This window comes from Epinephelus moara, chromosome 10 (genome assembly GCF_006386435.1).
Source record: "Epinephelus moara isolate mb chromosome 10, YSFRI_EMoa_1.0, whole genome shotgun sequence".
In the NCBI taxonomy this organism is placed as follows: domain Eukaryota; kingdom Metazoa; phylum Chordata; class Actinopteri; order Perciformes; family Serranidae; genus Epinephelus; species Epinephelus moara.
Window position 1 is genome coordinate 19,635,791 of NC_065515.1, and position 15,606 is coordinate 19,651,396.

General features: G+C 39.9%; 1 protein-coding gene across 15 annotated transcripts in view; it reads left to right on the forward strand.

Moving 5' to 3' along the window:
• Positions 1–15,606, forward strand: part of adgrl2a (adhesion G protein-coupled receptor L2a) — a 242,152-nt gene that overhangs the window by 174,448 nt on the left and 52,098 nt on the right. For all 15 annotated transcript variants that reach the window (XM_050054607.1, XM_050054615.1, XM_050054616.1 and 12 more), the window contains one exon: positions 8,092–8,305. In XM_050054607.1, coding sequence (XP_049910564.1) covers positions 8,092–8,305 — 214 coding nt within the window. The remainder of the gene's footprint in view (positions 1–8,091; positions 8,306–15,606) is intronic.

Sequence of the window (15,606 nt, forward strand, 5' to 3'; positions counted from 1 at the left end):
TTTTTTTTTTTTAGTCATTTGTAATGGAAACTGTGGATATAATGGAGACCAAAGGAAGAACTACAAACACATCACAAATCCAGTGTGAAAGGTCTTTGGCAAAAAAGAAAAAGACTCACATCCATATCACTTTTAAACTCTGGATCATTTGATATCTTCTGAAATTTGTCTCTGATAAGTCTGAGTAATGAGGTCCAAAGAGCTCACTGCCGCTAAAAGGCACCGTGACTCTTAGCAGGGACTGCACTATATCAATTCTCCTCAGGAATGAGTCATAGGCACAGTCCACTACTAATCAAACAAAACACATTTAAAGAGCAGTCAGCTCACTTTCAATTTGCACAGTTTTAAATGTGAGGTTAAAGTCTGTATCATGTTTTAATTTATTGCAGGTTGGACGCTCACTTCCTGATTTCTTTCTCTTTTTTTTTTAGAATTGAACCAAATGTACCTCAACGCTGTCCTAATAAAACGGGCCTTCTGCCTGTGACCTCATCTTAAAAATCTTAAAATTTATTGTAATTTAAGACTCAAATCCACCAGTGACCATTTGTTAAGGACCATGGGACAAAATTTATTGTTTGATGGTCATCACGGCCATTTCATTACCACAAGATGTCCTTGCTTTTTTGTGTGACCTAAAAAGCATCGCCCCCCTCACTCTCACACACAAATACACACACACACACACACACACACACACACGTACACACACACCGCCTGGCCCCAGGGCTATCCGATATTAGACAGTGAGATGACATTGTGTGCTTGTGCGAGTGCAGTCAGCCGACATGTGCAGATGATGTGAAGTCAATAATGCATTATGAAAAAAAAGGGATTTATGACCTTGATGAGCCCCATAGAGCTTAATTAGGCCTTAAGGTTGATTTACATACAAGTGTACATGGAATTTGATGAGGCTGTGTTTTCCTGCTGGTGCAGTGCTTTTTCATTTTGTCTGGCGGCAACACTTGATGCCTCGTATTTGTTCAAATTCTTCCGGATTAGAAAGAAAAAACATAAACCTTTCTTGGCTATACCAGACTTTGCTGGTGTCCATGTTTTTTTTTGTTTTTTTTTGTGAACACAGTAAAATCATCAAGCACTAAGCTACAGGATCATATTTCCTCCCGTGCAGTGATGGCATTTCCTGTACAGGCTTACCAGTGCTGGCTGAGGCTGAGGAATAGAGTTAATGTTAAAAAAAAAAAAAAAAATCAGTGACGGGGTAAATTTCTCCTTAAAGAAGCCCACTTTAACACCAAAAGGAGGGGAAAAAATCGGAGCCCTTTTTTCCATGGCGTCTATTCAGAGAGAAATGACAAGATCTTTTTCAGAGTCATGTACCTATATCAAAGATGCTCCTGATAGCCCCCCTGCTGTTGCTATGGAAGTAGCGGAGATGTAAATGAACTGGAGTGAATTGGATGGTGGAGAATACAAATGAGGTTGGAATGCTCGTTCCCCTGCTGCTCTTTGCCTCTTCTTCTTCTTCTCCCAATATCTCTCTCTGTTCCTGTCTCCCTCTCTCTGTGCAAGTGGGTTTCAAAGACCTGACATTACCTTGTGTTCCACGTATTTTGACACTACATAATGTGATGTGGGATCTTCTTCTTTTTTATACTGTATGCTTTTTTTTTTTAATGGCTTCAGATCAATTTTTTCTTTTTCACTTTTTTTTTTTTAAAGCCAAGACCACTATGGCTTTGTGCACATTCCTTTTTTTCAGTCTGGCACTGTGCGTCGTGCTAATGGATGGATGAAATAAGAACAGAAAAATCAATGGTTTTTCCCCTACAGAATAGCTTTGGCTTCTCGCTGATCATCTCTGATATAAATATGAGCTAAGATGTCGTGTCAGTGTAATCGGTGCCACATAAGTCATAGCTTCAACATCAATTGTTACTGGCTGAATTACAGAGGAGAAAAAACCTCTACAGAAGTGACTGTCGTTTGCTGTTAGCCATGCCCAAGAAAATGACATCAGCTTTCAACACACATACAGGGGAAAAAAATAGAAACACAGCCTTGAGTTAAAGTTAATGTTAAGAAATTCAAAAGAATAATATCTGTCAAACCAGTAGTGTAATTCTTTTTAGAATGGCCACACAAAATCAGCAGTCTACCTCATACCCTGCTGTTTGCAGAATATATGCAATATTTTCTTTCTTCTCCTCCTCTGTGTGGACCTGACTTCTTAAGAATACATGCTGTTGTAAAGGATATCTCTGGATTATAGAATCAGCACTGTGGGAAGAGTCTTGACTTAAAGGTTTCTTTTCCTTCACAGACTTCCTTTGCTTGTACCATAGAGAGAAGCGGGGAAAGGGGTGGGGTGGCAGAACTTGGAGGACTCAAGCTGCGTTTCCTGTGGCTCCAAGCTAATGCCATAGGCCACACTTTCCTTTCACCCCAAATCCCCCCAGCAAGCGACCTTGTCGACTCAGGAGTGCAGAATAATGGCGGGCCAAGCGGCGATGCTAGCTCATTTACAAGCAGCTGTTTAGCTCTCATCAGAACGAGCGAGGAGAATCAAAGGGCTGCGTTAACGGTTGGCGACAAGCGTCGGGAGCGTCCCCGTCACTTTCCTCAGTGGCTCTCGACAGAAAAATTATCTGGTTTCACATCAAAATAATCTGGAGACCTCTTTTGTGCTCCGGCCACAATGATGGCAGCGTGAGTGGCTGAATAGGCCTTTTGATCAGCTTCTGCTTTGGCCCTGGACTAACTCTGGAAGCATGTGTAACTCAAGTTACAAAGGGTCATTTTAATATGAAAACCATTTACTGGAGGCAAGATAGTCCCGATGAAAAGCAGTATAGTTCATCTGTCATTGCATTTTTGCTGCATAATCAGTGTTAGGTAATGATGGAATATTAAAAGTAACTGAGAAGGACTCAAGTTTGTTGCCCTCAATAAACGTACAGCTGTTTGCAAAGCTGCACTTTAGCTGTGTGTACTCTATGTACTTTATGTCTGCAGCATGTACTGTATGTCCCTTTGGGTTTGATCATAGTAATGTCTCATTTCATGGGACTACATGGGAGAAGCTCCCTACATGGCTGATGAAGATCCTAATGACTCCTCGTTTGTGTGAAATAGGAAGACATTTTGTTCATTACCTCTGCTTCAGTGACACTCATATCCTACCAGATGGTCACTTTCCAATTGATTTGGCTCATCTGTGGGGAAAAAAAAAAAAGAATTAAAACATTACAGCACCAAAGAGACAGCGTATAATGGCTCCACTTTACATACGGGATTCTCTCGCGGTTCTTCAGCTGCAGATTCTGTATGCGCCTAATGTAATGCGAAGGTTACACATGGTAGTAAATGCCAGCCTGGGAAGCTTTAAATAGAGGTTCCTCATTGGTGTAATAAAGTGTTATAACCCATGGAAATAGAGGTCCTGTGCACCAATCAATGCCAATTACTAGCATGTGATGACAGCATGTACAATAAGCACATGTCAAAAGGTTGAGCAATCATCTTCTAAAGAAACCAAACAGCTGTTTTGTAGTGGACAAAACAGAAATTGGCTCTAATTTGTTGGTTGTAAAATATGTACTATTTCCAACGCTTACAATGTAATTTCAGTCTGTGGGTGGAAAGAAAGAATAGAGGTCCGACTGCATGCTTTGTTACTGTGCAGCGCCACTGATCATTGCTTAGCTCAATGCTTACTACATAGCTGATGAAGAGGAATTGAAATGCTTTTCTAGTAGTGGTGGCGGTGGTGGTGGGTGTGATGGGTGACCAGAATGCCTGATTAGTGTCAGCATGGCCATGATAAGGATCTGACCAGTAATGTCTCTGCTGCTCCACGTTGCCATGGTCACAAGATCGAGCTTTCCACATAATATTTATTGACTATGCCATGATCCTTTGCTCCCTGGCGTTTAATTAGTGCAGCGAAATGTTAAACTCCTCCTTTTTAGGTGTGCGACTGATTGGCATCTCTATTTCCAGCCCTTGTGGTAGCTTTGGATGCACTATCACAGAGTGAACGTACATCAAAGCCAGTAAAATAACATCTCAGATTTCGAGGGGGGTGTCTGAAGTGTGTGCTACCTGCGAGGAGGAAGGTGCTGAGTTTCCCTTTGGGTCTGAAACAGTGTGTGTGTATGTGTGTGACAGCCTAAAAATGAGCACAAGTAAAAATTCCTCTCGGTCGCAGTCATGTGGTTCTGTTTCTGCGCCCATTCGCCAGCAGTGTGCTTTATGTGTGGCACCATTTTGTTTGTTCAGCAGCCTTTTCCCATTTGTAGAATGAAACACAATATAGCAACAAGTGCTCTTGTGCTGCTCCAATAAACTGTTGAGTCTTTGTAGATGTGATTTTAGAGAGACCTAACAGGATGAGTGCAAAGGAAAAAGAAATTCCTTACATAGTCAGTATTTCAACATCAGGCACATATTGATATTCTTGACGTGGTTTACTGTCAGCATATGGAAAGTAAATAATTTTCATATCATGCATTCCCTGAATAATTATGCTAATGACCCTGTGAGCAAAATAATGATTACTTTTCAGGCTCATTTGAATAATGAATTTCTTTAGTTAAGTGAGACAATAAGCATTGGATTTTGTTTATGTTAGATTCACTGTGATCACTTTATTCTGTTGTAATTGCAATGCATCATTGTTCTAGAGCATGATCGATGGTGTTGTGTTGTCTTCATAATGTCTGTATGAAAACTGAGAAAGAAGTTGTTTTTTTTTACTACTAAATTAAGTTTTTTTAATATTAAGTTTTATATATTGAGTATTACATATTATTATTAGTATTATTATTTTAGTAGTAGTAGTAGTAGTAGTATTATCATTTTAAATTTAATTGTATTTAATTTTATTATTATTTTGCTGGATGACACCAGTGTGGAATTTTAAATTTCAAATGAAGATGTTTTCTGGGGAATCTGCAAAATGAAATGATATAACTGTGCACAACATTAGAGAAAACACCCCCAACATCGCTGACTTCATTTTAGGCACTGAAATAAGGACTAACATCAATTGTGTGCTGGACTATTGGATGTCCCTTTATAGATTTGTCTGTGTCACTCATCTCCCCATGTACCAAAAATACCACCCGACACCAGGGTGAAAAGTAGTTCAGCCTCGGGCCTAATCAATGGAGAGAGGCTTTTGGAGGTTGTTTACGATCGTGCTTTTGGTCCATGATGCACAAACTCAGCTGGCAAATAAAGTGCGCTTAGAGGACGGCAATTTCGTTTGATTTCCAGAGATTTGAACACGAAAATATACTGTTATTACAGGGCCTGTCATCAGCATGGTGGAGCAGTTGCTAGTGCATTTCAGTAGGAGTCTTACAGTATTTTTGAGCACACATTTATCTCCTCGTTGCTCCGGTCTCTGTTTTCCTACTTAAGTAGAGAGACTGCATCAGTTCTAAATCATAAAACCAGAAGCTGAGATTGTAAAGGCTCTGCAGAGGGATTTAAGTGTTATAACAGTGTTCCTGGTACATGGAGCATCAGTGGGTTTGGCTGCGGATTTGCAGATCAAACTCTGAAGTCTTGCACATGGCCAAAGAACCGGTTCACTTCCAGCCACAAAATAGGCCAGTGCAAGGTAATGTATCCCACCCAGCCATACGTAACTGCCGCCCAATTGATCCATGTGAAGTGTATTTGACCTCTAAAGCAAGACAAGCGAGGATCAGTCGATTTGGTAGACAGAAATGCACTGTTTGTTTCGACCATTGAAGATACTCATGCCTGAATATATATTCGCTGCTGAGGTATGATGTGGGATTTTTTTCTGCTTGTGCGTGGTATCAATTACATACTCATTTAAATTCCACATCTTATGTATTTTTGAAAGGCTTTTAAATTTCTCAGTTGCATCACGATAGCTGTCCTTTTCTTTGAGAGGACAACTGCTGAGAGAAAAGCAGTGGATGTGTCTCCATTACAAAGCTGCCATTTTCACGCCATGTTCTAAGTATAGAAATTTAAATGTGGCATTGACTGATGTTTTACATATGTTCGTATGGTTACCACACATTGCATTGCTGACTTTTGATGGAGCTCTGCTGAAGTGCATTGACACGAACTCAAGATTGGCTGTCAAGTCCTGTTCCTAACATGCAGTGTTTTCCTTTTTTTCTCTTCTCCCCACTTGGGCTTTTTCTCTCAAGCCAACATCTCTGATAAATTGTTTATCACCTTAAGCGTTTCTTTTTGACTCCAGAGAGAAAAGGGGCTGCAAAAATGAAATATGGCTGAAACCTATCATATTTGAAAGCCTTTACTTTTTCATGCCTATTGGTCACATGAGAAAGTTTGCTGTCAGAAAGAGCAAGTAGAGGAAAAAAGATCATTCCCTGATGATCGTATGCTCCCAAACAAATAAAGTCTTATAGAGGTTAGATAGGAGAGCTGCCCTCCTCCATACAGATATATCCTTTGTTTACCCTGAGCTCTTTAGTAGGACTTTCACCTGATTGCTGCGCAAACGGAGGATCAGGCAACACAAACTGACATTTATCTTCCTTTGTAAAATACCACAGTAGTATTTCCTGGCGAGGGGCACAATGCAGAATGCTAATCTCGTGCCATTATAGCATAGCATTTAATCAGACAAAGATAATTATATTGGTAGTTAATTGATGAAGCATCCAATAGGGTAAAATGAACTCGGCCTTTCCAGGCCAATTTAGCAGAGATGAAGTCAGTGGCTTTAAGTAAACTGTTGCCACACAAAGAACATCTCGATGACTCATGAAAAGAAAAAGGGCTTTGTAATTATAAACAACTGCACATATGGATCGGTCCGACTTGTCCAGGTGCCAAACAAATTAGTGCATGAGAAGTAGTAACGACACTTTTTTTTCTTCTTCTTCTTCCTCCTGTGACTGTGAACCAAACCTCATTAGGGAAATAGAGGCTTTGGAAACACTAACAGCATAGCCATCAACCAAGTCGCAGGTAACAACACCATTATTTAAAAGGCTCAAAGAGGTGACAAAGTCAGCATGGCATGCAATGAGGCTGTAGTTATTATTCAGAGCTGCCAATGGTTTAGTCAGAGTCCACAGAGGGGCAGCTGGCAATCTTTTTAAGCCCTATGCCACTCTCCTCTAATACTTGACATATCACGGCTGTAGAAAGCTGCTCCGACCAAAAATATCCCATATTTGGACCGCTATAGTTTATGCATGTAGTTCACTTTTAGTTTAAGTATGGCTTTTGGCATTGTTCACATTTGCAGAGCAGAAAGCCACAATATTGATTTCTTTTCTATTTTTCCTACCCCCACACCCTCCCTGACAGACACACACACACACACACACACACACACACACACATACACATGCAACTTTTCTTTTTTTTTTTCCAGCCTCTCAATAGCCCGCCCTTCGATTGTCAGCGCTGCAAAATGGATTAAATTACATCTATGTTGTACAGATTCTTGTTGTACTTTTTAATTTTGGATAGAAAAATGAGCTTTTCAAGTAAACCACAAGTCTCTAGTGATAGGCTATTTGATGGCAGCAGGTTTCCATACTGAAATCAAACACATGAAAGCATTGTGACAAAGAAAAGACGTTGGTGGCAAACAAAAAAGCTTTACAAAATGAATTCCTATGTAGTTTTAACATCACATCGGCTGTTATTAGTGTTGTGTCAGTGTTCCTACTGTACACAGACGGTTGTAAGGGGTTACAATGCTCCAGACATTTTAGCCGACAAACTAGACTTTAATGACAATTATCGATTTTCTCCAGGACCAGTTAGGCACGGGGATGACATACTAACACCATTAGCCCACTGGTGCGGTTGAGATCTGAAATGTTCACTCAATATACTGATGTATGTGTGTCAGGCTAGAAGTCCAATGCAAGGTTCACCATCCACATATCAGCGTGATTCATCTCGCTAAACAGTTACAGCCTTGTGAATAAAAAGGAACGCACAGAGATGCTGCTCTTGTGTGTACCCAGCACATTCAGCTCTGATATCCTGCCGCCTTTCATGCCGTCTTCCTCTGTGTCAGCCCAACTACACATCTCCCTTCGATTTTCACTGATAGAGCTCTTTCTCTCTCTCTCTTCTCTCCCTCAGGGTTTAGTCGAGCTGCCCTGCCATTTGGCTTAGTACGGAGAGAGCTGTCTTGTGAGGGTTACCCCATCGATCTGCGGTGTCCAGGAAGTGATGTCATAATGATCGAAAGTGCCAACTATGGCCGAACAGATGACAAGATCTGCGACGCCGACCCTTTCCAGATGGAGAATATCAACTGCTATCTTCCAGATGCCTACAAGATCATGTCACAAAGGTAAATCTGCAGACATCTACCACATAAAAAAAATGTATCACAAAATGAGGTGTCTGCCAAAGTTACAGGACTCTTAGAAAATAATTGACAGGGCTCAACTGTAACGGTTGCCTAGCTGCCCTGAGCAGCCGGATACGGACTGCTGTCAACCATTTCATTTTGTCTGGTTGCCCCTGTTGGCATCCATTTTTCCTGTGCTCAAAAAAATCCTCTGCATCCCTTACCTTATGAGTAAAATCTTCCGACAAGGAGAATAACACAGCTGCCGCCAGATTGATTTACTCCATCGAATATAGCAAAACTGAGTGTAGAAAAAAAAAAGAAACGAAAAAGGCAACAGTAGCCTGTCAGTATCAATAACCTACAAGACATTAATGTCAGCACCTACTGAGACAGCTGAACATGAACGGAGGAGAATTAGAAACTTCACCAGAACTTGGGAGGTGAAGCAGGGCTCATAAATTGGAGAGAGCAGATTAAAATAAAATCAGTGTCACAGGGCGAAGCAGTAAACTCACACCGGACACCATATTCCTGTTTCAAAAATATGAACATAACAAATTAACCTTTGTACAACAGCCACAAAAGCAAAGAGCTATTTTCAGTCCCTCCTGATTTGACATGACTGACAAACTGCAGATCTGATCCGGCTTGCAGGAGGTAATTATTCTGTCTATTGTAATTTACTCTGTTGAATACATTACCTTGCAAATGTGCATTCTAGATTAAGTATGCTAACATTAGTCTATCACTGTTAGCTTTGGTTTGCCTTGTTAGTCGGGCTGAGCCTCCTGCTCTCGGCTAAATCCATTTGATGTGTACCTGTGTGTGTGTGTGTGTGTGTGTGTAACACAAAGAGCAAGACAGGGAGAAATAATACGTTTGCTTTATATAAAATATGTCTAACCATTTTTTGGTAATAAATAAATATTTTGTCAATCCAATCAGAAAGTATTATAATACAGCAACTCAACTTTGGCCACCAAAAACTAATGGCTGTTTGCCAGCTGTGCAAACAGACCCTCTGACTCTTGATACAAAAGAGAATTCACTTATTGTGGTGATGTTGAAAGGATAGTTGGCAATCTGCTATAGCTTTTATAGATTAGTAGAGAAAACACAGAGGAATATATTTGAGACATTGCCCTCATTAATGCAGAACTTTTTAAAAAGCATATTTTTTAATAAACTAAAATAAATATTTGGAGTCCAGACGCAGGATCATTATTTTCCTACATCTGGCAGTTTAGTGCAAAATGTGCCTTTTTTGGAGAATTTAAAAGTACATTTACTCAAATACTGTCGATAAGAACAGTTCTAGGTGCTTTTACTCCACTACAATTCAGTAAGAAATAATTAACTTTTTACTATAGTTAGTTTAAATATTTAGATTTAACTTATAAACATATGATAAGTCATAGAAGAAACTACCAACCATAAAATAGTGTATGAAATAGATATAGCAGCTCAGTACTGCTTACATGATAATTCGTAAATCATAATATGATTGTATAATCAGGGTACCAACAGAAATGGGAAAACCTGGAGAAGTTAGAGTTACATTTTCCAGGCCTGGAAAAGTCAAGGAATTAGTAGAAATCATTAAAAAAGTTTTGTAAAAGTTGTAGAATTTTGTTAAGTATGAAATAATTGTGACAGTAATCTTCCATGGATAACCTTCCACATAATGTGACAAATCTCAAATTTATCTTCTGTAGCTGTTGATGTAATATAGCTTTAATATTTTGTGGATAACCCTCCACATAATGTGACATATCTCAAATTTATCTTCTGTAGCTGCTGACGTAACGTAGCTTTAATATGTGTCGATGTGTGACAGCATTTTGTTCATATGTTTCTTCATTTCCTCCCCACGTTCCAGCTCTCCTTGCATGTATGCCATAGCTGAAATTGTGTTTGAATAGAGTTTGAATCTGATATGTTTGAAAAACGCCAGGCAAGCAGGGCGAGAGAAAAAAATTATTATCAGACCTTGAAAAGTCATGGAAAAGGTTTGTGTAGAAAAGGAATTGGCACACTGACTACTTTTAAATTTAGTACTTTAAGTAGATCTCGTATGTATAATTTAGTATTTTAATAGTGTTGTATTGCCACTTTTATTGAAGTAAATGATCTGAATACTTCTCCCACCACTGCCGTTTTCTTAAACTTTAAGATACTGCTCTTCAGTGTTGGCCCTTTGGTAAATCCTGTTGGTCAGATTAAGGGCAGGCTCTTGGCAGGCCCGATTTACAGATTGATCACTGACCAGAGAGACGTCCCACATTTTAAAGCCACTGTCTCTGTAGCTATCACTCATGTGCAAAGAAGGATGATTTATTGTGGAAAACAAACCCGCGGAGGTGCATGGACTTGCGCACACACACACGTAACTCAGCGGGGCTCCGCTGGTAACACCGTATAGATGAGACCTTATACATGAGACCAGTTGTCACATAGGGATGCCATCTGAGCCAAAGTGCGCGGGATGGAATGACATATGAGTGCCACAGAGAGAGAAATTGGACGGTATGAGGCCGTCAGCAACTCTGGCAAGCCGCCAATAAAAAAATAATGAAATAAAACAGTAGAGCCCTTGTATTCAGGGGGTTTATTGTCAAGCCCTATTTGATGAAGTCAGATAGCTGACTCACATTGTCTGTCTTGAAAAGCTGCAGCCTGCCTGCTACCCGCTTGTGGCCCTGTGTGTTACGCTGCCCTCAGCCTCGCTCATGCAAAAACAGTCCACTGAAGCACAAATTCTGACCCAGCAGGAGCCACCTGACGACAAACCCCAAACAGTCTCGTAGAAACACACTCTCCACCCAGCGATTACGGAGGTTCATTCCTCATATGCATATCCTGAGAGTGCCAGGGGCTGCGGTTCAGATGTTATTTTAAATGTGTTTTTAGCATTTCAATGTCACTGCTGAGCCATTGTACTCAGAGCAAAGAGGGAAATATGTGTGTTCTAAGAAAGAGTCCTGTGATATGAAAGGTCTCTGTGAGGCACGTGGGTTCAAAAATCACACAAAAACAGCCTTGCAAGATCTGATACCGCAGGAAGAAATTCAAAAGAGATCAAATGATGTATAAAAAGTGACTGGCGTATATTTACATAAAGTGGCGTACATGTATAATTTCTTTGTCAGTGTGAAAGTTCTTGTGAGATATATCACAGTGGAAAGTGTGAGAGCGGTTTAATGGTATTATCTATGTGAAAATTAGACATTGATTTTCAGATCAGATCCTATGTAGGTCTGTATCATAAAAGCAGTGTTTGCGTAATCAGTGCAGAAACTTAAAACAGTCCGCTGTTGTGAAAATAGATTCAAGGACAGCTTGACAAATGCCCAAGAGTGCATATGGGACTAATTAGTGATTTTTTATCTCTTGTCCGTTTATTTACAGAAATAGACTAAAATAGGAAGCAAATGTAATGCCTCTGCTGCCAAAAATAATTATCCTCAAACAAGAAATGTGGTGATTTTTTTTTTTTTTTTTTTTGTGCCTATTTGGAATGCAGTGTTTGTTTCAAGGTCTGAGCCCTTCACTTCTCCACAAGTCAAAGCTCTGGTGTGTGCTCTGGCTCCTGCTGAGGCCAACCCAGCTGAAATCTTTCCATATGTGGGGCAACCCACTGTACACACTGCGTGGAGAGAAAATAGTATTTCCTACTGTACAGTCTCCATCAAGGAAAGGGACTGAAGAGCCAAAATTATTTGTTGCCATAATTACCCTGGCCGGCTAATTTAAGTGTGTGGGGGAAAAATCACATTAGCACTTGTGTGGAAAACTGTGTTCACTTTTAAACATCCGAAATGAATGCGGTCCTGAAGTGTGGAGAATTGGATTGAGGCTTCGCTGAGTTTGATAGATCCTGTTGGCACTCCAAGTTGTTTTTATATCTGGCTGGCATATTATATTCATGAGCACAATGATTTTATGAAAATAGCCTTAGGACGGTTGTGGCTCAATTAGAACATTCAGCTGCAAGCAATTAGTCGACTCAAGTGGGTGATAATCTGTACAGGAATTTTTCACGTGGACACCTCCCCAGCAGATGTGAAACTGCACGGCAGTACAGTTTGAAATAATTAATTCATTGATAATAATATTCAGCGAGGTTTTATGCTCTTCTTTTCAGGATTTTAGTTCTTAATAATTACATTTCCTCATCTGCACTGATGATAATGATAATGATTGCAACCACAACACATTCTTACCACACAGATAACATCCTCCAGATTAGAACTGTAATTTAAATGTATTTGAATATTATTTTGCAGCACGTCTAGTCGTACATGCACTAACCATCTGGTGCTCGTTATTGATTTAAATCTGACCAGCGGTCCTTATCCCAGTAGCTTGAGGAGTAGTAAAGATGACAATGACACATCTTGACTAATCATTTTCACAAAAAGAACATATTAAGATACTCAGTATGAATAAGTGGCTTACGTCTATTGATTTTCTCTTGACTAATGAGCTTCATTGGAAGTATTCGATAACAAGGTCATTGATTGCTGTAACATAACATGGCTGGGTCCTGCTGTGCCTGTGGATCATGGCTTTTCCGAGGAGCCTGTCATTGACAAGAACGATCAAAGCAGATGGCTCTCTAACAGACGACGTGAAATTCATTAGCGGGATTAGAGGACAGCTAGTTAGTTAATAATTGCCATTAAAATGATCATTGCCATTCACCGTTGGGTATTTGAAAATCTTTAATTCGTCATGACGTCATCAGCTCGAATGTGACAGATTTTTACAAACGTTATTAAGTTAATGGGGTTGTTAACAGCTGACTTGTAATGTCGAAATGACCCAGTAATATTAGCATGCAATTGCCAATAAACGCGAGGCGGTTCTGGAGACTAAATGATGCTGCTTACACTATTTATATCAGTGACAGGACTGCTTGCGAGGCTCTCCGAGGAGCTCCATTGCTGCCGCCTGACAGCACACTGCCTTGTTCTTCCTCTCTGTACATACAGTGTTAGTGTTTATTTAAAGCACAGCAGATTAAGATTTCATAAAGATCCAGATTCAGCTTGGGGTGTACACAAGTTCATGAGCCATGAAACTGCACTTCACTCAAGACTGTATTGGTGATGATGTGCTAAATTTAAAAGTGTATGAACCGTCATCAGTGATCCTCATTAGCCAGACAACTTCTTATATAAACAAATAACACTTATGGAGTGAAAGCATATAAATAAAGAGGGTTTTTTTGCATATTAAAATGTGAGGACATGGATTTCGGCAGGCTTACCAACAAATATGTTATGTTATTGTGACAATATGGGTCAGTCAGTGTGACAGTATATGCTAAACCATATTTGCCATGGCATTTTCACTGTGGTAGCTGTCACCTAAACATTTCTGGATGTATTAGACTGTAATGTGCACAGTCAAAGAGCAGGACTGCTTTATGGTTATATATAATATATAATGCCCAGAACAGACGCACCTGTCTGCTTATTTTATCCCCAACTCATCTGGGTTTCCAGACAATTTCCTAGATCATGATACATATAAATGTCACAGTATAGAATTACATGTATAAGTGTTGTCACAAATATCAGTCTATCAATACATATCAATTCTGAATATTTGAAACCGTTTCAATAGTTATTTTCTGCACTATCAGTGCTATCGATACCACTTCCTCGCCTTCTTCTCTCCAACAGCAAGGTGACACACACACCGCTGCAGTGTCCCCATGGTCCCGCCTCCTCTCACTCAGTCACAGTGCTGTCTTCTCGTCAACATGTCATTCGCTCTGGTTGCATTTTGCCTTTTGCAGCACAGTTTTGTTTTTTACTTGCACTTACCTGCCGTTTAAATGTGCAACAATCTTAGACGTTATGAACACTTGCACTACTGCAGTCACTCTGCTGTTCTCTGCTACTAACCAAGAGTAGAAAAGTCGGCGTTGTCATGTTACAGCCTTGTTATATTTTTCCTATAATAGAAATTTTAAATAGTATGACCCCAATGTCATTTTTCCCCATGGCATCAAAAATGGTGTCATATATTTATATTTTCAAGGTATTGTATCAAAGTTAGAAATTCCAATATTGTGGCAACACTTACTGTCCATATGCATCACCCCTATTTGACAATATTAGTCGTAATAATAATGTGTGTGAGATACATTTTTTTTCTACCAATGTTTTAAAAGATACCCTTTAAAATTATCTGTCATGGTACACACAGTTTAATTTTCAGTTGAATCAAATACCTAAAATCATTACTAAATGTCATCAACAGCATTGCTTTCTGCTTGTTTTTAAAAAAAGTTCACATACAGTGCCTCCGACAAGCACATACACTCAGTTGTCATGTCTTATTGTTTCAGAAGAGATTCAAATTGGCTGCTTTGTGTTTATTTTTCTTATCAAGGAAAAAAGTCTCTTTCATGTCAAGGTGAAAACAGATCTTGACAAGTGTATCCAAACTAATTACAAATTATGAAATAGAAAATAAGTTTTAAAAAGTATTAATAGGGAGGGAGGTGGCTTAGTGGTAGAGCAGGCGCCCCGTGTACAAGGCTGTTGCTGCAGCGGCCCGGGTTCGAGTCCAGCCTGTGGCCCTTTGCTGCATGTCTCTCCCTCTCTCTCTCTCTCCCCTTTCACGCTTCACTGTCCTGTCAATTAAAGGCAACAAAAAAAAGCCCTATAAAATATCTTTAAAACGTATTAATAGATGCTCCTTTAGTAGCAATAACCGTCTTGAGTCTCGATCAGCTTTGCCCCTCTGGACATGGCACTTATTCCCCTTCTCCTTGGCTAAATAAACTCTGCGGAGTTGCGCGGGTTTCATGAGTGAACAGCCATTTCTTTGAGTTCAGCCACAATTTCTTGATCCTGACTGTGACCCGGCCACTCCAGGACATTAACATTGTTGTTCTTAAGTAATTCCTGTGTTGCTCTGGCTTTACGTGGGGGTGTGTTAGCGTTGCATTCAGCCGTCTTATAAAGGTCACGTTTAGACCTGCTGAATGTCACAATAGTATTTCCACTGACTTCAGTGGCGTGGCAATATACCTTTTGTTGGTTAAAAATCAATAGGTGAGATGGACGGATGTGAGTCAGACAGCCTTCCTCCTGAGTCTGTAAGAGCCTGGAATCCCCCCGTTGAGCACCATTGGCAGCTCCAGTAAATATAACATAAACACAAGCATATGACAGTAATTACAAGTTTCTGGGATGCCTTACCCCGGTTATTGGCTCAGACCCGAAGTTGAAAGCAGGATGCTAATGGTTAATTTCTAACAACCTATTTCCTGAAACATT